At 37.5% G+C, this 25,747-nt stretch overlaps 1 protein-coding gene across 1 annotated transcript in view; it reads right to left on the bottom strand.

Moving 5' to 3' along the window:
• Positions 1 to 459: 459 nt before the first annotated feature.
• LOC129431223 (histo-blood group ABO system transferase 1-like) overlaps positions 460 to 25,747 on the bottom strand; it is a 47,303-nt gene continuing 22,015 nt past the window's right edge. The window contains exons 6-10 of the mRNA XM_055189001.2: positions 25,530 to 25,568; positions 25,198 to 25,242; positions 24,978 to 25,010; positions 24,768 to 24,902; positions 460 to 2,529 (exon numbers count right to left, since the gene is read on the bottom strand). Coding sequence (XP_055044976.2) covers positions 1,839 to 2,529; positions 24,768 to 24,902; positions 24,978 to 25,010; positions 25,198 to 25,242; positions 25,530 to 25,568 — 943 coding nt within the window. The 3' untranslated portion in view covers positions 460 to 1,838. The remainder of the gene's footprint in view (positions 2,530 to 24,767; positions 24,903 to 24,977; positions 25,011 to 25,197; positions 25,243 to 25,529; positions 25,569 to 25,747) is intronic.

Here is a 25,747-nt window from a genome sequence, read left to right as displayed (position 1 = left end):
ATTATAATAATATATAAAAATAACACAGTATGGTCTGTATTGCTTACGATACCACTGAGCACGCGCACGGGCACATGACGTTAGAAGTGGGGCGTGATCAAAGGAGCAGCAGCTCATAAATATGTAATGACTAGCTCAAAACGGCACAATCTGAAATGCACTGAAACAGAGGCTACTAGAGATGGGTAACAATCTTTTCCTACAAGCTATTTCAAGCAAACAACTTTTGAAACATGCTTTATGGAACTCATACATCTATTTAACTTGTGGAAAAGCAGTCATAATATGGGCACTTTAAGCATAACCACAGCTGAAGTGTTTGCTGAGAATAAAACACACGTGCATTTAGGCATTTAGCAAATCCCTTTATACAAATCGGCTTACAAAAGCAAGGAAAAAATCAATAATCATTAGAACACAACCTGTATAGAGAGATATTTTTTTTAATAGGCAGTGGTTTTAACATGGACATGCTAAGAATGTACAGAGAAGCTTTTAATCTGAATCATACACCAAAGGTAACATTATTTAATGTACATGACATTAAAAAAGAAGTTTGTTTAAATATGGAAATAGATTTCTCTGTCATCACCTCCTTGTTTTGTGCTGCAGGTCAGAACTCATGCATGAGCGCTTTGAAACAATGAAAATCAAATAAAAAGTATAAAAGCCTACATATATATACTTTAAATCAGACACGATAAAAGATAATCCCTGATGGTTAAAAGTTACAGCAGTTATGTGATATGGTAATACTATACCTGCTTAAAAACCAGCATACCAGAAAGTGTGTTTAGTGAACACCTGCTAAACCAGCACCAAACCAGCATCAGCACCAGCTAAACCAGCACTAGTACCAGCATGCTGGTCATACCATCAAGATCCATCATATGTTGTGTTTTGCTGCTGACCATCAGCATCAAATCAGCATAGGTTTTTTCAGCACGGTATTACAGTACTTTGTTTTTGTACCCCACACAGGTCATAATTAATTGAGAAATGTATGCGTTAGGGGCCGATCACACAAAACGCGATTATGGCAGTTGCAGGCACCTTATATATAGTAAAATTAAGTGGATCTGCGTAGCACACTTTTGAGGCTTTAACTGTGCGGTCACACTGGCTAGAGTGCCAAAGTGGCTGGAAGTCATTGGCCCTGTCCCAAATGGCACACTCCAGACTTCCTCAGAGTCCACACTTTCATGACATCATGTAGTGCAGACCTTAGAGACCCTTGACACAAATCCACGAGGGCGGACCAGAGTCGTATTTTGGGACAGACTTGAGCGTCAAGCCGGAAATAGGAAGAGAAGTTGCCCATCCATCGTCTGTTTCGTTTGACTGCTCTTTCACAAGGACTTCTGGGTTGGTAAAGTAGTGAAGCATGCAGCAGTGCGGGTTTCGCCGAAGACCGCATTAAGGGTGCAAAGGGGGAGCTGATGAGCACACTTCAGAGCATACAAATGACAGATGGACCCTATGGACTCATAGACTAAGGGAGCATGTGCAATTTAAGGCCATCAATGAGAGCCGTTGGCGAGCTCTGGCGAGCAGTGGTGCGTCTTGGAGGGTTGAGGAGAGTTTAAATCAGCTCAACTTTATGGTAATGAGCTATGACGCGTTTCTGAGGCAACCAATTGGAAGGCGGAATCGTTCGGCATCAACCATTCGGAAGGCGGAAACAAGAGAATGCATTCGAGCGTCCACTACACTTTTTCTATAGCGTCGTTGGCAGGGCAGCCAGAGCATTTTTTGATGCTCTCACTAACAGCGGTGTGAACGTACAGTTATGGGTGCAACATCTCAGTGTAGGTGAACGTTTCAGTTTGTAACTGTTGTTAAAGGTTTGAGCGAACCTCATCAATATTTTTATTTACACTACAGAAGCGAATTGTTTTCACTTCATTTGTTCTGGCATCAATATTTCTCCATAGATACTCAGGTGAGAGCACCTTAGTGGGTTTATTGTAAAGAAAATACTTGTTTAAGTGAGACTCATCGTGCCATATTGCCTCAAAGGATTTGGCAGCATCAATATTTTGCTGCTCATTGCAGGTTTTGGTGAGCTTATGCACTTCCTGAATTGAGCCACCAAACGCACCACCAGCGTAATAAAAATCACCTTCTTCAGCTGGAATAAATGCTTGCGACTCTGGTCTACGTTCATAGGTAAATTGATCCCGTCGATAATTATAGAACCAAGGATGAATCACTCCTACAAGACTGCCTAAAGCCTCCACACTCCAGCGGGCATAAAACTTTGTATCCACATCAAGGCAGAAAATGTAGTCAGCCTCATTAACCAGTTCACTCTCAGTTAGTTTTGCCACCATTCCCATCCTTCCCATACTGATGTCCTGCCACCTATCCATTCTTGGGACTGTCCGCACTCTCAACTGACGTTCATTGCCGAGCTTTACATCAGGAACTGCTTCTGGTTGATCTGTAAACAAGTAATAATGTACCCGAAATCCAACAAAATAATGCTGCTCAGCTGACTCCAGAAAATCTCTGAGAAAACGTGTATATCTGAAAAAGAAAGAGAGTTTTAGGTTTTATGAAAACATAAAAGCCATTTTTTGGTGCTGATGCTTTGAGGAAAACTCCACATTGGTTCCCTTACCAAAAGACAATTCATTTTAACCATAGAGTTTTGGAGTATTGCAATAAATAAGCTTTGTGTTGAACAAAAGTTTATGACACTTACACAATTTGTCCAACAAGATAATATTCACAGATGAACACAAATGTATGATTTTTGATGTCTAAATGCATTTACTTGAAGTAAAAACCTAACCCCACAGCACAATCTTTTGACATTAACTTCATCACAACCAAACTTCCGACACCCAAACTTTATTAAACACACATTAATATATAGTCCCAAGTAGCAACTTGTTGGCAACCACCCTTTAAAGGTGCCAAAGAATGCATTAAAATAATATGTTAAATAGTTTTTTGATATTTACATAGAAGGTATGCAACTTTATTAAGTGCAAAAATTATCCAGAAATGTTTTTACATGTTCATGTTTTTACATGTTCAACCTAGTATTTGTCCTTTGACACATGACCACCTTAGTAAACATTTTACAACTTTGTACCTAATTTACTGTGTAATGTAATGTTGGGGGGCATACATCTCGACTGTGACATAAAAGTCTGTGTTAGGTCTTTTGCTTGCACAAGGTTTACTTATTGATGATTACTTATTGTAATCATATTCCTGCTGCCCATATACTGTGGGCTTGAAGCCTTTGTCATTTGAAATTTTTGGTCCTTCTAAGCTACTGATGTGAAAACTTTCCATCTCACAGTTTTCTTTCAATAAAAAATAAATACATAAAACAAATCATGAAGATCAGCTTAAGCGAAGCCATGTAAGTAGTTGTAGCGGACCGGTATATGTCAAAATTTGATTGATTTATGACCCCCTTTGACAGGGGGCGGGACTATCAATCAAAAGCTGTACAATCTGTCTAGGTTTGAGAATCGTATATCACGGGATTTAGACAGCGAGTACCCGGACCGTGCGTGTTTTACGATGTGTCAATCAGCTCGTTGTTATTCCTGTGTGTGTGTTTTATGTCAAGCCTATGCTGTCATGTTTATTGCTGTCAAAAATAAAGTTTATTGTTTTAGACTGTCCAGTTTCTGGCAGGTTTTATGACCGGAGTTTCTCCGTCCTGTGTGCGCTCCTCTCCCGGGCGCGCTTCTCGACCCCCACTGCGTGTCTCACAGCGGTGTCGGTGTTCAGCGGACCTGTGTGCTGATTTAGACGAAAACCTGTTTATTATAAACTAAATAAAAATTTAACCGTGAGTCTTTTCATCACCCGCTCTCTATGTTCACGCGCATTAAAACTCGCTCACTGGTGCACGCGCCGGGTGTATGGGCATATCTGCAGTTTTAAAATAAACTTAATAAATGTAATGATGGCCACTCTGACAAAAAGTAAAGGTTTATTTTAGATTTAGGGATTTCTTTAATCAAGTCTCTGATTAAAACATGTGAATGCGCGCACCGACGGCGATCTTACGCTGACGCGCACTTATATCTGACCTTAATAAACTTTTAAATGTTTTAAGACGTTTTCATCCCATCTTCAGGGTTTTTTATTATTGACTTCTTAAAACCATATATGTATATTATTATACAACGAATCTTATCATGTATGCTCTGACAAAAGTATGATTGTAGATTTTAGGTGGAGCGGTGTCATGTTTATTGCTGTCAAAAATAAGTTTATTGTTTTAGACTGTCCAGTTTCTGGCAGGTTTTATGACCGGAGTTTCTCCGTCCTCTGTGCGCTCCTCTCCCGGGCGCGCTTCTCGACCCCCACTGCGTGTCTCACAGCGGGGTCGGTGTTCAGCGGACCTGTGTGGTTCTTTAGACGAAAACCTGTTATTATAAACTAAATAAAAATTTAACCGTGAGTCTTTTCATCACCCGCTCTCTATGTTCACGCGCATTAAAACTCGCTCACCGGTGCACGCGCCGGGTGTATGGACATATCTGCAGTTTTAAAATAAACTTAATAAATGTAATGCTGGCCACTCTGACAAAAAGTAAATGTTTATTTTAGATTTAGGGATTTCTTTAATCAAGTCTCTGATTAAAACATGTGAATGCGCGCACCGACGGCGACCTTACGCTGACGCGCACTTATATCTGACCTTAATAAACTTTTAAATGTTTTAAGACGTTTTCATCCCATCTTCAGGGTTTTTTTATTATTGACTTCTTAAAACCATGTATGTATATTATTATACAACGAATCTTATCATGTATGCTCTGACAAAATAAAGCATTAGATTTTAGGTGGTGCGGACACATATTTATGCCAAATACTGTTGAATATAAACGTTCGTTTTGTCAAAAGTTTCTTTAAAGTCAATAAGGAATCAAACATTTTAGATGTATCTGGTTAAACTTAAATCTGATATTTTCTATTGGTCTATTTCTTTAGTATCTAATCAGACACAATGTTTCAGAAGCTGATTTGTGAGGGTCTGTGTGCGTGTGAGATAATTCACAGCAGGGGCGGATTGTAAACTAGTTAGAGACTTTTAAAACCGTGATGGTAAAATGTAATACGGTCCACTCTGAAGAAGGGTAGGGTTTTGTTTTAGATTTGGGGAATTCTTGGGCCAGGTCTCTGATTGAAGCTTTTGAGTGTAACATCACAAATATTTAATATATTCCGTATACGTGTATAGTTTAACCATTCCCTTATGCCATAACCTTAGGCGCCGTCAATACTTCTTTCTTTAGACTAAAGGAAATTTATTTTAACCTAAATAAAAGTTTATTCGCATCACGAAGTCCGTGAGTCTTTTCTAAAGGTCGATCACCGGCGGTGACAGAGAACGCGTCGGATGTACGTTCATATATTTCGTTAAGAAACTTTTAAACGATTAAAGACATATTCATAGCATCTTCAGGGTTTGTTTTTATTATTGGCTTCTTAAAACCATGTGTGAATATGTGTATATTATAACGAATCTTATATTGTCTGCTCTGACAAAAATAAAGTATTATTTTAGACTTTAAGTGAAGTGGCAGCGCGTATTTTATAGCCTACTGTTTAATATAAACGTTTGTTTTGTCAAAAGTTTCTTTAAAGTCACGCAAAAATCAAACATTTTAGATGTATATGGTTAAACTTAAATCTGATATTATCTATTTAACTATTTTTCTGATCAGTCAACGTTCACAAGCTGCTCTCATGACCGTGTGTGTGTGTGTGTGTGTGTGTGTGTGTGTGTGTGTGTGTGTGTGTGTGTGTCAGCGAGGCAATTCACAGCAGGGGTGGATTGTATAGTTAGAGTCTTTTAAAACCATGGTGGTAATAATGTAATACTGTCACTCTGACAAAAAGTAAAAGATTTATTTTAGATTTTATAGCAAACACTGCAGGATCTAAAAGTTTGTAACATCACAAATTTATTTAATGAAATATTCAGTACATGTATAGCAATGAATTGTACCAAAACCACCAGAGGCCGACAATTCTTTAGACCAAAGTCTATTTATTTTAAACTAAATAAAAGTTTAATCGAGATCCGTGTATCTGTTCATGTACAGCATACTGTTCATGCATTAAAGATCGAGTCCCCGGTGGGTATAACAGAGAACACCCGTGGATGCGCGTTCATATCTGCCGTTTTAAAATAAACTTAATAAATATAATTCTGTCCGCTCTGACAAAATAAGGTTTTATTTTAGATTTAGGGGTTTCTTTAAACAAGTCTGTGATTAAAACATGTTCAGCAATGCGCGCACCGACGGCGACAGAGAACTTACGCTGATGCGCTCTTATATCTGTCGTTAAGAAACTTTTAAACGTTTTAAGACATTTAAGCCCCTCTTGTGGTTTGAGTTCATTGGTGTCACCTGGCATCCGGGTGTGTGCATGTGTATTTACGATAAATGTAACACGATACGCATTGTCAAAATAAAAGGTTTCCTGAACATGGTATTCCAGTGCGTGTTTTTTGTCTCGCGAGTGCTCGTCATATTTGTTGATGTGGGGGAAGTTTGGTGTCTGGGGCGTTCGGTTTCTGGACGGTTGGTTTTTGCCGGCGGTCTCTCGTTCTCACCACCCGTTATCACCCACCCAGTAGACCCTAGTGTGTCTGAACAGCGGTGGTGTTCAGCGGCCCGTATTGTTCCTAAAACTCCGTGTTGGTAAAATAAGTGTAATACAGCCGTTGACAAAAAGTAAAAGGTTTATTTTAGATTTAAGGTGGTCCACCAGCGCCTTTATGGCAAACACTTCAGGTTCTAAAAGTTTGTAACACCAAGAATTTGTTTAATGAAATATACAGTACATGTATAAGCAATGCCCCCGAGTCCATAATCTCCGGACGGGATCGCCAATACTCTTTTCTTTAGACTAAAGGGTATTTATTTTAACATAAATAAAAGTTTATTTGCATCACGAACGCCGAGAAACTGTTCATGCACCGCAATCTATTGTTCACACGCATTAAAGGTCGATCACCGGTGATGACCAGAGAACGAACCGGGTGTGTGTTCATATAAACTTAATAAATGCTGTCCGCTCTGGCAAAATAAAAGTTTATTTTAGATTTAGCCATTTCTTTAACCAAGTCTCTGATTAAAACAAGTTACTTTTGCTTAGGGCAATAGGCACATGCACACACATATCTGTGGTATTAAAAATAAGGTTTTTAAAGTTTAAGAAATTTAAACATTTGAAAAAAATCTAACATTTTAGAGGTGTCTGAGTAAACTTATATCTAATGTCATATGAGCCGTACCGTGTAGCGTTCGTGTCTGTGTGCGTGTCCGTGTCAGTTTATGTATGTGTGTGTTATGCAATCGTAGAGTAGGGCGTGGGATGTGAGAGACTGTGAGGGTGTGTGTATGTGTGTGTATGTGTGTGTGTGTGTGTGTGTGTGTGTGTGTGTGTGTGTGTGTGTGTGTGTGTGTGTGTGTGTGTGTGTGTGTGGTGTGTGTGTGTGTGTGTGTGTGTGTGTGTGGTTATCACGTGGTGGGGGTCCCAAATGATCAATGGCAGGATTTTTATGTGACGGACAGGCCCTAGGTCAGCCTGTGGGGTTAGATACAACATAGGTTAACATCTATCAACGCATAATAAGCAAACATGAAATTATATTATACCTATGCATTGTTACTGATGTTCCTAGTTTTGTGTATTTTTCTTAAACAAACTTTTGCTTTTCAAACATAGTCAGTCTTCAGACTTTTGTCTTTTCATACATTTGTTCATAGTTTTTCTTCGCTAGCGTCAATTTGTGTTTGAGATTTTTTTTTTTGTAAACTCATCAGATGTACATACTTGTGTATTTTTCTTAAACTTTTGCTTTTCAAACTTAGTCTTCAGACTTTTGTCTCTTCACACATTTGTTCAAAGTTTTTCTTCGCTAGGGCCAAATCCTGTTTGAGATTTTTTTTTGTAAACTCATGCACACGCTTGTGTATTTTTCTTAAACTTTTGCTTTTCAAAATTAGTCAGACTTCACACTTATGCATACATATGTTCAAAGTTTTTTTCCTCGCTAGTGTCAAATCCTGTTTGAGATTTTTTTGTAAACTCATGTACACGATTGTGTATTTTTCTTAAACAAACTATTGCTTTTCAAACTTAGTCAGTCTTCAGACTTTTGTCTCTTCATACATTTGTTCAAAGTTTTTCTTCGCTAGTGTCAACCCGTGTCTGAGATTTTGTAAACTCATGTACATACTTGTGTATTTTTCTTAAACTTTTGCTTTTCAAACTTAGTCAGTCTTCAGACTTTTGCATACATTTGTTCAAAATTTTTCCTCGCTTGGGTCAAATCCTGTTTGAGATTTTTTTTTGTAAACTCATGTACATACTTGTGTATTTTTCTTAAACTTTTGCTTTGCAAACTTAGACACTCTTCAGACTTTTGCCTACATTTGTTCAAAGTTTTTTCTTCGCTAGTGTCAAATCCTGTTTGAGATTTTTTTGTAAACTCATGTACATACTTGTGTATTTTTCTTAAACTTTTGCTTTTCAAACTTAGTCTTCAGACTTTTGCATACATTTGTTCAAAGTTTTTCCTCGCTAGTGTCAAATCCTGTTTGAGATTTTTTGTAAACTCATATACACACTTGTGTATTTTTCTTAAACTTTTGCTTTTCAAACTTAGTCTTCAGACTTTTGTCTTTTCACACATTTGTTCAAAGTTTTTCTTCGCTAGGGCCAAATCCTGTTTGAGATTTTTTTTTTGTAAACTCATGCACACGCTTGTGTATTTTTCTTAAACTTTTGCTTTTCAAAATTAGTCAGACTTCAGACTTATGCATACATATGTTCAAAGTTTTTTTCCTCGCTAGTGTCAAATCCTGTTTGAGATTTTTTTGTAAACTCATGTACACGATTGTGTATTTTTCTTAAACAAACTATTGCTTTTCAAACTTAGTCAGTCTTCAGACTTTTGTCTCTTCATACATTTGTTCAAAGTTTTTCTTCGCTAGTGTCAACCCGTGTCTGAGATTTTGTAAACTCATGTACATACTTGTGTATTTTTCTTAAACTTTTGCTTTTCAAACTTAGTCAGTCTTCAGACTCTTGTCTCTTCACACATTTGTTCAAAGTTTTTCTTCGCTAGTGTCAAATCCTGTTTGAGATTTTTTTGTAAACTCATGTACACGCTTGTGTATTTTTCTTAAACTTTTGCTTTTCAAACTTAGTCAGTCTTCATACTTATGCATACATTTGTTCAAAGTTTTTCCTCGCTAGTGTCAAATCCTGTTTGAGATTTTTTTGTAAACTCATGTACACGCTTGTGTATTTTTCTTAAACTTTTGCTTTTCAAACTTGGGCAGTCTTCAGACTTGTTCTTAGTTCTATCTGCTCAGACAATATTTTGCTTTCATCAATCGTCTTGCTTTCTTTGTAAGCGACATCATATATCTGTGATGGTTTTTGTGAATACAGATTGTTTCATTTCTATAGTTTATGCAACATTTTGGCAAACTCTTAAAATTAGTGCTAGATGATTAAAACAACAACGCAAAGTATGTTTTAGATTTACTTACTAAATCTTTCACGACGAAACAGCGATGATGTACATAACGAAGACTGCAAAATAATAAAGAGTGATTAAATTAAGATGCAAACATCTACAAATTGGCAATGTTTTTAATCTATTGGTACCATTTTTAAGGCTACATGTCCAAACTATTTCAAACATTGCCAATTTGTAGATGTTTGCATCTTAATTTAATCACTCTTTATTATTTTGCAGTCTTCGTTATGTACATCATCGCTGTTTCGTCGTGAAAGATTTAGTAAGTAAATCTAAAACATACTTTGCGTTGTTGTTTTAATCATCTAGCACTAATTTTAAGAGTTTGCCAAAATGTTGCATAAACTATAGAAATGAAACAATCTGTATTCACAAAAACCATCACAGATATATGATGTCGCTTACAAAGAAAGCAAGACGACCGACGAAAGCAAAATACCGTCCGAGCAGACAGAACCAAGAACAAGTCCGAAGACCGCCCAAGCCCGAAAAGCAAAAGTTCAAGAAAAACACACAAGCGTGTACATGAGTTTACAAAAAAATCTCAAACAGGATTTGACACTAGCGAGGAAAAACTTTGAACAAATGTATGCATAAGTATGAAGACTGACTAAGTTTGAAAAGCAAAAGTTTAAGAAAAATACACAAGCGTGTACATGAGTTTACAAAAAAATCCCAAACAGGACCCGACACGAGCGAAGAAAAACCCCGAACAAATGTGTGAAGAGACAAAAGTCTGAAGACTGACCAAGTTCGAAAAGCAAAAGTCCAAGAAAAATACACAAGTGTGTACATGAGTTTACAAAAAATCTCAAACAGGATTTGACACTAGTGAAGAAAAACTTTGAACAAATGTATGCAAAAGTATGAAGACTGACTAAGTTTGAAAAGCAAAAGTTTAAGAAAAATATGCAAGTGTGTACATGAGTTTACAAAATCTCAGACACGGGTTGACACTAGCGAAGAAAAACTTTGAACAAATGTATGCAAAAGTCTGAAGACTGACTAAGTTTGAAAAGCAAAAGTTTAAGAAAAATACACACGTATGTACATGAGTTTACAAAAAAAAATCTCAAACAGGATTTGACCCAAGCGGAGGAAAAAACTTTGAACAAATGTATGCAAAAGTATGAAGACTGACTAAGTTTGCAAAGCAAAAGTTTAAGAAAAATACACAAGTGTGTATATGAGTTTACAAAAAATCTCAAACAGGATTTGACACTAGCGAAGAAAAACTTTGAACAAATGTATGCATAAGTCTGAAGTCTGACTAAGTTTGAAAAGCAAAAGTTTAAGAAAAATACACAAGCGTGTGCATGAGTTTACAAAAAAAAATCTCAAACAGGATTTGGCCCTAGCGAAGAAAAACTCCGAACAAACGTGTGAAGAGACAAAAGTCCGAAGACCAAGCCCGAAAAGCAAAAGTCCAAGAAAAACACACAAGTGTGTATATGAGTCCACCAAAAATCCCAAACAGGATTTGACACTAGCGAGGAAAAACTTTGAACAAATGTAGGCAAAAGTCTGAAGACTAAGCCTGAAAAGCAAAAGTTCAAGAAAAACACACAAGTATGTACATGAGTTCACAAAAAATCTCAAACAGGATTTGACACTAGCGAAGAAAAAACCCCGAACAAATGTAGGCAAAAGTCTGAAGAGTGTCCAAGCCCGCAAAGCAAAAGTTCAAGAAAAACACACAAGCATGTACATGAGTTTACAAAAAAAAAATCTCAAACAGGATTTGACCCAAGCGAGGAAAAATTTTGAACAAATGTATGCAAAAGTCTGAAGACTGACTAAGTTTGAAAAGCAAAAGTTTAAGAAAAATACACAAGTATGTACATGAGTTTACAAAATCTCAGACACGGGTTGACACTAGCGAAGAAAAACTTTGAACAAATGTATGAAGAGACAAAAGTCTGAAGACTGACTAAGTTTGAAAAGCAATAGTTTGTTTAAGAAAAATACACAATCGTGTACATGAGTTTACAAAAAAATCTCAAACAGGATTTGACACTAGCGAGGAAAAAAACTTTGAACATATGTATGCATAAGTGTGAAGTCTGACTAATTTTGAAAAGCAAAAGTTTAAGAAAAATACACAAGCGTGTGCATGAGTTTACAAAAAAAAATCTCAAACAGGATTTGGCCCTAGCGAAGAAAAACTTTGAACAAATGTGTGAAGAGACAAAAGTCTGAAGACTAAGTTTGAAAAGCAAAAGTTTAAGAAAAATACACAAGTATGTACATCTGATGAGTTTACAAAAAAAAAAATCTCAAACACAAATTGACGCTAGCGAAGAAAAACTATGAACAAATGTATGAAAAGACAAAAGTCTGAAGACTGACTATGTTTGAAAAGCAAAAGTTTGTTTAAGAAAAATACACAAAACTAGGAACATCAGTAACAATGCATAGGTATAATATAATTTCATGTTTGCTTATTATGCGTTGATAGATGTTAACCTATGTTGTATCTAACCCCACAGGCTGACCTAGGGCCTGTCCGTCACATAAAAATCCTGCCATTGATCATTTGGGACCCCCACCACGTGATAACCACACACACACACACACACACACACACCACACACACACACACACACTCACTGCACACACACACACACACACACACACACACACCACACACACACACCACACACACACACACATACACACACATACACACACCCTCACAGTCTCTCACATCCCACGCCCTACTCTACGATTGCATAACACACACATACATAAACTGACACGGACACGCACACAGACACGAACGCTACACGGTACGGCTCATATGACATTAGATATAAGTTTACTCAGACACCTCTAAAATGTTAGATTTTTTTCAAATGTTTAAATTTCTTAAACTTTAAAAACCTTATTTTTAATACCACAGATATGTGTGTGCATGTGCCTATTGCCCTAAGCAAAAGTAACTTGTTTTAATCAGAGACTTGGTTAAAGAAATGGCTAAATCTAAAATAAACTTTTATTTTGCCAGAGCGGACAGCATTTATTAAGTTTATATGAACACACACCCGGTTCGTTCTCTGGTCATCACCGGTGATCGACCTTTAATGCGTGTGAACAATAGATTGCGGTGCATGAACAGTTTCTCGGCGTTCGTGATGCAAATAAACTTTTATTTATGTTAAAATAAATACCCTTTAGTCTAAAGAAAAGAGTATTGGCGATCCCGTCCGGAGATTATGGACTCGGGGGCATTGCTTATACATGTACTGTATATTTCATTAAACAAATTCTTGGTGTTACAAACTTTTAGAACCTGAAGTGTTTGCCATAAAGGCGCTGGTGGACCACCTTAAATCTAAAATAAACCTTTTACTTTTTGTCAACGGCTGTATTACACTTATTTTACCAACACGGAGTTTTAGGAACAATACGGGCCGCTGAACACCACCGCCGCCCAGACACACCAGGGCCCACCGGGCGGGCGACAACGGGCGGTGAGAACGAGAGACCGCCGGCAAAAACCAACCGTCCAGAAACTGAACGTCCCAGACACCAAACCTCCCCCACATCAACAAATATGACGAGCACCCGCGAGACAAAAAACACGCACCGGAACACCATGCCCAGGAAACCTTTTATTTTGACAATGCGTATCGTGTTACATTTATCGTAAATACACATGCACACACCCGGATGCCAGGTGACACCAATGAACTCAAACCACAAGAGGGGCTTAAATGTCTTAAAACGTTTAAAAGTTTCTTAACGACAGATATAAGAGCGCATCAGCGTAAGTTCTCTGTCGCCGTCGGTGCGCGCATTGCTGAACATGTTTTAATCACAGACTTGTTTAAAGAAACCCCTAAATCTAAAATAAAACCTTATTTTGTCAGAGCGGACAGAATTATATTTATTAAGTTTATTTTAAAACGGCAGATATGAACGCGCATCCACGGGTGTTCTCTGTTATACCCACCGGGGACTCGATCTTTAATGCATGAACAGTATGCTGTACATGAACAGATACACGGATCTCGATTAAACTTTTATTTAGTTTAAAATAAATAGACTTTGGTCTAAAGAATTGTCGGCCTCTGGTGGTTTTGGTACAATTCATTGCTATACATGTACTGAATATTTCATTAAATAAATTTGTGATGTTACAAACTTTTAGATCCTGCAGTGTTTGCTATAAAATCTAAAATAAATCTTTTACTTTTTGTCAGAGTGACAGTATTACATTATTACCACCATGGTTTTAAAAGACTCTAACTACTTTACAATCCACCCCTGCTGTGAATTGCCTCGCTGACACACACACACACACACACACACACACACACACACGGTCATGAGAGCAGCTTGTGAACGTTGACTGATCAGAAAAATAGTTAAATAGATAATATCAGATTTAAGTTTAACCATATACATCTAAAATGTTTGATTTTTGCGTGACTTTAAAGAAACTTTTGACAAAACAAACGTTTATATTAAACAGTAGGCTATAAAATACGCGCTGCCACTTCACTTAAAGTCTAAAATAATACTTTATTTTTGTCAGAGCAGACAATATAAGATTCGTTATAATATACACATATTCACACATGGTTTTAAGAAGCCAATAATAAAAACAAACCCTGAAGATGCTATGAATATGTCTTTAATCGTTTAAAAGTTTCTTAACGAAATATATGAACGTACATCCGACGCGTTCTCTGTCACCGCCGGTGATCGACCTTTAGAAAAGACTCACGGACTTCGTGATGCGAATAAACTTTTATTTAGGTTAAAATAAATTTCCTTTAGTCTAAAGAAAGAAGTATTGACGGCGCCTAAGGTTATGGCATAAGGGAATGGTTAAACTATACACGTATACGGAATATATTAAATATTTGTGATGTTACACTCAAAAGTTTTAATCAGAGACTTGGTTCAAGAATTCCCTAAATCTAAAATAAAACTTTACTTTTCTTCAGAGTGGACCGTATTACATTTTACCATCACGGTTTTAAAAGTCTCTAACTAGTTTACAATCCGCCCCTGCTGTGAATTATCTCACACGCACACAGACCCTCACAAATCAGCTTCTGAAACATTGTGTCTGATTAGATACTAAAGAAATAGACCAATAGAAAATATCAGATTTAAGTTTAACCAGATACATCTAAAATGTTTGATTCCTTATTGACTTTAAAGAAACTTTTGACAAAACGAACGTTTATATTCAACAGTATTTGGCATAAATATGTGTCCGCACCACCTAAAATCTAATGCTTTATTTTGTCAGAGCATACATGATAAGATTCGTTGTATAATAATATACATACATGGTTTTAAGAAGTCAATAATAAAAAACCCTGAAGATGGGATGAAAACGTCTTAAAACATTTAAAAGTTTATTAAGGTCAGATATAAGTGCGCGTCAGCGTAAGGTCGCCGTCGGTGCGCGCATTCACATGTTTTAATCAGAGACTTGATTAAAGAAATCCCTAAATCTAAAATAAACATTTACTTTTTGTCAGAGTGGCCAGCATTACATTTATTAAGTTTATTTTAAAACTGCAGATATGTCCATACACCCGGCGCGTGCACCGGTGAGCGAGTTTTAATGCGCGTGAACATAGAGAGCGGGTGATGAAAAGACTCACGGTTAAATTTTTATTTAGTTTATAATAACAGGTTTTCGTCTAAAGAACCACACAGGTCCGCTGAACACCGACCCCGCTGTGAGACACGCAGTGGGGGTCGAGAAGCGCGCCCGGGAGAGGAGCGCACAGAGGACGGAGAAACTCCGGTCATAAAACCTGCCAGAAACTGGACAGTCTAAAACAATAAACTTATTTTTGACAGCAATAAACATGACACCGCTCCACCTAAAATCTACAATCATACTTTTGTCAGAGCATACATGATAAGATTCGTTGTATAATAATATACATATATGGTTTTAAGAAGTCAATAATAAAAAACCCTGAAGATGGGATGAAAACGTCTTAAAACATTTAAAAGTTTATTAAGGTCAGATATAAGTGCGCGTCAGCGTAAGATCGCCGTCGGTGCGCGCATTCACATGTTTTAATCAGAGACTTGATTAAAGAAATCCCTAAATCTAAAATAAACCTTTACTTTTTGTCAGAGTGGCCATCATTACATTTATTAAGTTTATTTTAAAACTGCAGATATGCCCATACACCCGGCGCGTGCACCGGTGAGCGAGTTTTAATGCGCGTGAACATAGAGAGCGGGTGATGAAAAGACTCACGGTTAAATTTTTATTTAGTTTATAATAAACAGGTTTTCGTCTAAATCAGCACACAGGTCCGCTGAACACCGACACCGCTGTGAGACACGCAGTGGGGGTCGAGAAGCGCGCCCGGGAGAGGAGCGCACACAGGACGGAGAAACTCCGGTCATAAAACCTGCCAGAAACTGGACAGTCTAAAACAATAAACTTTATTTTTGACAGCAATAAACATGACAGCATAGGCTTGACATAAAACACACACACAGGAATAACAACGAGCTGATTGACACATCGTAAAACACGCACGGTCCGGGTACTCGCTGTCTAAATCCCGTGATATACGATTCTCAAACCTAGACAGATTGTACAGCTTTTGATTGATAGTCCCGCCCCCTGTCAAAGGGGGTCATAAATCAATCAAATTTTGACATATACCGGTCCGCTACAACTACTCATGTACTGCTTTCATAAATTACAGATTGGTAATAACATTTACATTTAGTAATATAGCAGACGCTTTTGTCCAAAGCGACTTACAAATGAGGTAAACAATAGAAGCAATTATAGCAACACAAGAACAGCAATACATAAGTGCCCCAGCTAGAAGAAAAAAGTTCTAAGAACGTTCCATGAAAGTTCCCAAGGTTCCCAAAAACATTCTGCCAACGTTAAAAGTGTCCAGTTTTTTTAAGTTCTAAGAACGTTTCTGGGTTGTCTGAACGTTAGAGGAATGTTACATTTTACCATTTTTAAATGTTATGTTTTAATGTTCACACAATGTCTAAAACAACAACTGTTTATTATATTGACTTGTTTAATTGATCTGTAAATGATAGAGAAACATTGCATTTTATTATTTTATAAAACATTATTTCTGAATGTTCAGTAAATATATTGCTGAATCAGAGTATGAATCTCAACCATGGTGACAAATAAAATTGTTTAAAAAAATCCTTATTTATCCATGCTGCAGTGCATGTTGGAAATCCTGAATGAGATTTATAATTTGTTAATACCCAGCATGCACTGCAACATGAAGTTTTTCATTTAATTGTCACCATGATTGAGATTCATACTCTGATTCTTGATGTTTGTGCATCCCAATTATACAGCGGATATTTTTTGTCCAAAGTTTCTTAAACTCCTTAATGACAAACTGCTGTGAAAGCACTGATCTCATTTACATTTTTGACAGAAAATAAACTTTTGATTAGTAAATGAATTAGGTGATGATCTTTACCATTATGTACCAAGCACCACAGAATTACACTATTAACTTTTCATAACAAATGTGGTGTATTAACAAAAAGTTAACACAACCAGGATAAAACTAGCAAGCATAAAGTCAAGGGTCAAGAGTCCAACTAAAACAAACAATAATCACAATAATGGTGACTATAAATTAAACAAAACATCAACATCTAAACCTAGTAAGTGAATTGTGTTTTCTACAGCAATATATTTACTGAACATTCAGAAATAATGTTTGATAAAATAATAAAATGCAATGTTTCTCTATCACTTACATAACAATTAAACAAGTCAATATAATAAACAGTTGTTGTTTTAAACATTGTTTGAACATTAAAACATGACATTTTCATAACGTTTAAAAATGGTAAAATGTAACATTCCTCTAACGTTCAGACAACACAGAAACGTTCTTAGAACTTTAAAAAAAAACTGGAAACTTTTAACGTAGGCAGAATGTTTTTGGGAACATTGGGAACTTTCAGGGAACGTTCTTAGAACTTTTTTCTTCTAGCTGGGGCATTGGAAATAGTCTCATCAAGTCCAACACAGTATACATAGCCAAGGGTTGGTTAGTAGGGGTGTGCAGCAGAATCAGTTTTTGTATCTGTATTTGTAACAATCTCAAAATTATTTGTATCTCTATTTGTATTCGGATGGAACCGGAAGTGGGTGGGTCTTAACCCGGAAGTTTGTCATAATACATGAAAATGGCATTTTAAATGAATTTAGCTTTTATTATAATTATAACTTAAATAACTGTAAATATTTATTAAAAATAATATTACAAAATTTTAATCAAAAAGACAAATAACTTGATTCTCATGAATAATAGGCATGGAAAACAAACTTCTCATTTTCAAAGCCTCATACAGCATGTGCCTATGTGCGTTGAACTTGAGAGCGCATTGACTGTACATCACCTTTAAGCGTTTATTGTGTCTTTCAGCACAGTTACATATGTGACCCATTCTGTCTAAATGAGTGGGAGTTTTTTTTTGAAAAAATAAGTAGCCTACATTAATCCCTTATAGCGAATCAAATACTCTATTAATTAAACATCTAATACGTTTTCTGACAGTGAAATGATTAACCTAATATACTAAGATGCGTGTCATGTCATGTCTGACATGCAGGGATTTGAAAATAAAATGCAGGACTTGCTTGATGTTTAAAGAGTTATTAAGAGAGATAAATTCGGGACTGATTTAAGTTATTAGGATCGACAAGACTCGCGCTGACTGACAGATCTGAAACGCAACGCACAGAGGAGAAGAAGGTGCATTGACAGAATAGTTTAAAAACAACGGTTTTGACAAGAATTTATGAAAACATAATAAGTATTACAACAAACTTGCTGAGCACATTATTATCTATGTCCATACAGCGTTTGCGCAATTGTTCAAAAAAAAATTCTCATTAATCTTCATCTAAATTAATAAATAATCAGATATTTGTTTAAAATTTCAAATTACAGTTTACTTTATTATTTAAAATCTGTTTTGACTTAGTTCAAAACAAGCAACATGATTTTAAACAATAAGGTAATTAGAAAGATTTAATTCAAATGTTTGAGTTGTTATTTACTTCCCAGCTAGCAGAAAAAAGTTTTAAGAACGTTCCCTGAAAGTTCCCAAGATTCCCAAAAACATTCTGCCAACGTAAAAAGTGTCCAGTTTTTTTTTTACAATTTTTAAACGTTATGACAATGTCATTTTTGAAACCTTGGGAACTTTCAGGGAATGTTCTTAGAACTTTTTTCTGCTAGCTGGGTTACTTTATTTTTATGTTAATTGCAATTCATGTCATAGTAATTTTCAGTTTAAATTTTGCTTTAAAATGTTACATTTTCATATTTGTATTTACTTATTTATTTTATATTCATCTAGATTGACAATGAAGCTTGCTTAACTTGAAGTAATTAAAACATCATGACACTGAGTTATTAACAAATATTTTATTATCAGAGTGCAGCATTTTATCAAGGTTTTCTGGTCTTGTGTAATTAAATCAAATAAATAAAAAAAACAAACTAAAAGTTGGGTTACAGTTGGGTTAAAAGAAGTTTGATATTAGCAGCATTTTTAAACTAATTCCAAAACAGCTCGCATTTCTAAATAAGGGACACGCAGAAAATGTCATTCATGTCATTTTATAGATTGCACTCATTCACTTCACACACATATTATTCGTGCTTTATAATTCCAGCACATGATTATGTCTGGCCGAATATTTTCTCTGTTATTCGGATTAATTTGTTATTCGTTTTGAAGCCATTATCCGTGCCCTTCCGAATAACGTATTCGGCTTCGGGCACATCCCTATTGGTTAGTAATTTTTGAGAAATGTACAGATAAAGAGAAAGTAAAATTAGAGAAAGATGATGGAAGGCGTGATGGTCGAGGAACCTAGCTGAATGGAAAGGTTGTGCTGAATCTTTGGTACAGATAATATGACAATCGCAATGTTAAGCTGGAGATGGTGATCCTTCATCCAGAGTGAGATTTCCCTCAGGCATGCCGAGATGCCGGCAGAAACCGTGGGATCATCAGGGTGGAACGAAAAGTGGAGTTTAGTGTCGTCTGCATAGTAGTGGTAGGAAAAGCCATGTTTTCGAATGACAAAGCCCAGGGATGTCATGTATATTGAAAAGAGCAGTGGTCCAAGCACAGAGCCTTGAGGCACCCCGGTATCAAGACGTTGGGTTTCGGAGACGTCACCTCCCCAGGATACCCGAAATGACCTACCTGAGAGGTATGACTTGAACCATAAAAGCGCTGTTTCAGAGACACCCATAGCCATGAGGGTTGACAGGAGAATGTGGTGACTGACAGTGTCAAAAGCGGCAGAACGATTGAGTTAGATAGATCTGCACAGAAGATTTAGAGGCTGCCCTTGCCTGCCTTATGGCTGGGTATGGCTGAGAGCAGCGCAGTCTCAGTGGAGTGACCGCTTTTGAAACCAGACTGATTGCTCTCCAGGAGGTTATTTTGTGTGAAGAAAGAGGAGAGCTGGTTGAACACCACGCATTCAAGAGTCTTGGAAATGAAGGGAAGAAGAGAAACGTGTCTGTAGTTCTCTAGCATAGCAGGATTGAGTGTGGGTTTCTTTAGCAGCTGGGTTATCTGAGCCTCTTTAAATGCTACGGGGAAGGTGCCAGTGGACAGGAATGAATTGATAATGTGGGTGAGAGAAGGGATAACTGATGGAGAGATGGCCTGAAGGAAATGGGTGGGTATGGGATCTAGCGGGCAGGTAGTCGGATGGTTAGAAGCCAAGACCTTGGAAACATCTGCTTCAGATAGCAGAGAGAAGGAGGGGAGGGAACATGTTTCAGAGGTTTTAGCCTGCGCAAGAAGCAGCAGTTCGGAGAACTGACTGCTGATAGTATTAGTTTTTGCAAAATCATCTACCATCAAGTAGAATGAAGGTGGGGGGCAGGGGGACAAAGAAGAATAGAGAAGGTCTAGAAGAGAGTGTGAGAGTCAGGGGAGTTTTTAATCTTTGAATGATAGTATAGGGTCTTAGCAGAGGTGATATCCATGGAGAAGGAAGGAAGAAGAGACTGATAGAGAAAGGGTCAGAAGGATCTTCAATCTGCGCCACTTCCTCTCTGCAGCCCTGAGTCTGGAGCAATGCTCACAGAGAACCTCAGATAGCCAAGGGGCAGGTGGTGTGGCCCAGGCCGGTCCAGATGTCAGAGGGCATATGTCTAAGCAGGATGTAAGAGTGGAACAAAGTGTGTCGGTTGTCAGTGAGCGTTGTCAGTATCTAACAGAGAGAGTTGGTTGGAAGGGGGGGGGGGCATGGAACCGACCACAGAGGATAAGCGGGAGGGAGAGACAACGACACTGCCTTTACACGTAGTGGTCTGTAGACTCCTGTTGATATGTTACACAAACACATACAAATGAGCAAAATAAAACAGTGGGGAACTGGCATCTTATGCCAGGGATGCAGGGAGCAAACCAGAGAAACTCAGTGGCCTTGTGCAAAGTAAGATTAACGTACTACATCTCCTTTGCCTAACATGTCCTGCATAAATGACGTGAAAGATTTGCATGTGATTTTGTTAGACAATGGTATTTTCTTCTCCCTGAGAAAGGGAAAGATTTCAAGGACTGCTCAACAGGCACCACTACTCACTGTTGTGAGATTCATGGAGGGCATGGGCAGGGCACCATCCTTCCCACTTCTTCGTGATGATCTGCAGGATGTGTGCAAATGCACCGCAGAGAACCCAAACATTTCATGGCCGACTGTGGTAGCAGAGGCTGCAAGGGTAAACAACTGCTCAGAGCAAAGCAGGCATAGAGAGAGTTGCATCCAATATTTTCATACCTGTAGCTCCTGAAAGAAGGTCAAATTAAAGGTTCATTCTTCTAGGTGGAATTTAACCTGATATTGCTGTTAAAACCAGAAAAGTTCCAAGATAAATGATGGAACATACTTATAAGGCGGTCGCTCACTTGCTTTATCCACAACAAATTACAAGGTAAACATTTTATCAATATGTGTTTTGCCTGCGTTTGAACCCATGACCTTTTGTGCTGCTATGCAATGCTTTACCACTGAGCTACAGGAGCACACCCACTGTTGTTTTCCAGGCAAAAATTATGTGGAGCGATACCAGCCATTTAAATCTAAGAGCAACACGTACAGGTGGTTTTAGAGACGATATTAATAGCTCCATGCTGGCCTTAAAAACACTAACTAGTAGAAATCTTACATGTTATACAAAGAGCCATGGACTCTTTGCCTATGCAGAGATCTGCTGGCATGCAAACGGGAAAAGATTATTCATCTGCATCCAGTGCACCTGGCACTATAGGCTTGGTCAAAAGGTTTAATTTGAATGCAACTGCTTTGCCTGACAGTGTTGATGTGATGTCAAGTGTTACAGAATGTTATAGAGCCTTGTCTCCTAAGTCTTTGTTTGAATGTAAATAAAGCATGTTTAAGCAATGGTGCAGTTCAGCACAAAATTACTTTTCAGTGTACAGTGGTGGTAGCACTGCATTTCTTCAGGATATGATAGATCAATGGAAAGTGTTTTCAATGGTATACCAACATGTCACATAGGCTTTAATGATAAAGGGTGTTGGCTCTGGCATTAGCAAAGCCTGTAAGCAAATTCATGCATTTTCTATGCATTCTGCATGCATGCAAAACATTTAAATTTACATCATTAATTATGTGGTTCAATCCCTCATCTTTTACCTAGACCGGTCGGCAAGACTGATCACAAAACAACGATTATCGCACTGGATGGTGGAAGCAATTTCCTTGGCCTGTTCCAGTAAGAGTCTTACAAACCGATCTGGTTTACATACATACTCAACAAGGGGAATGTCAACATTGTGGACTGTTTTTACAGTGGTCATAAAACATGATGTTGTGAAGTAGCCAACTGGTCACCACACATACTTTCAAGGTTTTATAAACTGGATGTTACAGCGCAGATGCTATCACATGCTGCACTAAGTGCAGAATAGCTTGCTTTGAATGTCATGCTGTGCGACATTTCTTTAATACTAATGTAGGGAGCCACTCCCCAGACACAAATGTCATGTCTGCCAGCCAAAGGGGATCCGGTGTATTGTAGTAGGGCTTCTAATGTATTCACGGTAGGAGCATGTCCCATAGTGAGATACCTAATTTAATATTATCAGAGAACCGCGGTTATGCAAGTAACCTACTGTATAGTTTTCCCTACTGATGCAGTGTTGATTGAACTGTACTCAAAAGGGAACTACAGTAATTTTCTGTATTCTGTCAGAAAAAGGTAATACCTACATAGGATTGTCATTGCCAAGACGCTTGAGAGTGTGGTTTTTTACCAGCTATCCTCCTTTTTTCACACAAAACAACCTCCTGGACAGCAACTAGTCTGGTTTCAAGAGCGGTCACTCAACTGAAACCCTAAGGCAGGCAAGGGTAGCTTCTATCTACCCTCAAGGCTATGGCTGTCTCTTGAACGGCACTACTGTGGTTCAGGTCTTACCTCTCAGGTAGGTCATTTAGAGTATCCTGAGGCCTCATTTATAAAATGCTGCGTAAAAACCATCCTACATTTGATCTTACGATCATTTAACAAAAATGCATACGTGTGATTCATAAACCGAACGTACACGCAGAAAACGGGCGTACCTCTTTCAAATCTATAAATCGCAAATTAACTTGAACTTGTGCGCGCAGCTGAGCAATTTCAGATCTCCGCCTTTAAACGATTCCCTTATTAATGTCATAGACATATAAAAGAGCACTTGTCAATGTTTAAACACAATTTCGAGCAGCAAGAATGGCTTATATTTCCAAAAACCTGCACTAATCAGACAAGCAAAAGTGCGTACGTCTGCTCAGACCCTGACGTGGCGCTAAGCACTTTTCCACGTCAAAGACAGTTTTTATAAATGTGGACTTTGCCATAGATTTTTGCGAACGCTCACTTTACGATCAAATCTGTGCGTACGCACGCTTTATAAATGAGGCCCCTGGAGAGGTGTCTCTGAACCCCAATGTCTCAGTACCAGGGTACACCAAGGTTCAGTGCTCGGACCACTGCTCTTTTCTATATACATGACATCCTTTGGTTCTGTCATTCAGAAACATGGCTTTTCTTAACATTGCTATGCGGATGACACACAATGGCTGACCCTAAGAATCATCACAGTCTTTCCATTAAACTAGATTTTTCAACCATTATGCCTTCCAGGACAGCCAGAAACCTGGGAGTGGTCATTGATGATCAGCTTAGTTTCAGAGCATGTTGCCAGCACCGCCCGCTCTTGTAAATTCATCCTCTTCAACATTAGGAAAATTAGACCTTTACTAGCATGCTACACAAATCCTAGTCCAGGCTCTTGACCTGTCCAGACTGTACTATTGCAATGCATCCGGCCTGCACAACCAAACCCCTACAGATGATCCAAAATGCTGCCGAAATAGTGGTCTTCACTGAGCAAAAGAGTGCGCACGTCACTGCTCTCTTTGTCAGGTTACACTGGCTTCCTATAGCAGATCGCATCAAATTCAAAGCTCTGCTCCTGGCCTTTAAAACCACCACTGGGTCATCACCTCCTAACCTTAATCGCTTATACAGACTTATGTACCCTCTAGATCCCAGCATTCTGCCACAGAGCGACACTTGTAGTGCCATCCCAAAAACTTATCTGGTTCTGTTTCTCATCTGTGGAATGATCTGCCGGTTGTGACAAGATCTGCTCACTCTGTAGCAGTCTCTAAGAATTGTCTAAAAACCAATCTTTTCCGCCACTTGCTAATATCTTTTCTTTTTTCTATCTTTATCTTTACAAAAAATATAAAAAATTCTAACCTTGTTGAATAACTGTATACTGTGTTAGACATGATGAGACTAGTTCTAGTGCACTTATGCATTGCTGTTCTTGTGTTGCTCTAATTTCTTCTATTGTTACTTCATTTGTAAGTTGCTTTGCACAAAAGCGTCTGCTAAATGACTAAATGTAATGTAAATGTTTAAATACTGCAAACAGTCCAAAGGTGTATTGCACAACCAAGTTTGGGTGAACTGACATTTAAATTAACTGACTCTTAAAGAAATAGTACGAAATTCTGACCTCTGCTTCTTTTTTCCACAAACATTTCATTCTATTATTATTTATTTACAGTAAGAATTATGCTTTGATGACATTATAACAAACTGAATAATTTTTAACAGTGTAAAAATACAAGAGATAAAGGAAAATAATAGTAGTATGTAGAACTCACTTTCCCAAAGCAAAAACTGTGGTGGCTATAGTGATGTTCTGTTGTTTGTAGATAGAGTCGATCAGTGTAGGATTAAAGGTTCCCTCCCAAACAATTGGCGCCAACCATGGTGTCATATAAGCAACATCTGATCGACTGTTTTAAACACACAAACAACACTGTTATCATTTAACATGACATGAAATGTGTACTGCTGCATTTTATACGTACCCATTAAGGGCACTGGGCTGCGTATACACCAACCTGTACAAAGATTAAAGAAAATTAAAAACAGACATCCCTTACTGGTTCATAGACCTAGCTGTTGATACATATTTAACACATTTAAACTATAAGCTTTGCTTTTTATCTGGTGAATCCAATGCATGCATATCGAACACAAAGATATAAACCTAATAATAATAAAATTATTGTGTAGTTGTACACCAACCCAGGAACTGAGTGCAATCCCAAGTCTTTATGCTGCTCCTCTCTCCTGGCAAAAAAATATTTTTATTATATGTAGTATTATGATCATGTGGCATTTGAATGTTTTTTATGAACACTGACAACAATAGCTGTAAATTGCAAAAACTTGTATTTTGAAATGCATGTGTTTACTGTTATGAAATGAATTAAATTTTATTGCATTAAACAGTGAATTCTAGTAGTTGCTGGTTTGTCCATGTACAATATGATTATATTGTAAAATTACAGTAAAAATACATGTGTGTACATCCACATATTCAGGAAAGAAAAAGAAACACTTGTAGTTTTACACACCCATGGTGCAATTCCAAGTCATTATGCTCCTCTTCTGTCCTGTTAATAAAAAAATCTTTATTATATGTGTAATCACGTGCCATCTAAGTTTTGTTGTGCACACTGACAACAATAGTTGATAAACGCAAAATCTTGTATTCTGAAATTGTGATTATGGTAATAAAATTCATTAAATTAAATACTGTATTTAACTGTAAATTCTAGAAGTTGATGTTATT

This window comes from Misgurnus anguillicaudatus, chromosome 19 (assembly GCF_027580225.2).
Source record: "Misgurnus anguillicaudatus chromosome 19, ASM2758022v2, whole genome shotgun sequence".
Lineage (NCBI taxonomy): Eukaryota > Metazoa > Chordata > Actinopteri > Cypriniformes > Cobitidae > Misgurnus > Misgurnus anguillicaudatus.
This window is presented reverse-complemented; position numbering and strand designations above follow the sequence as displayed.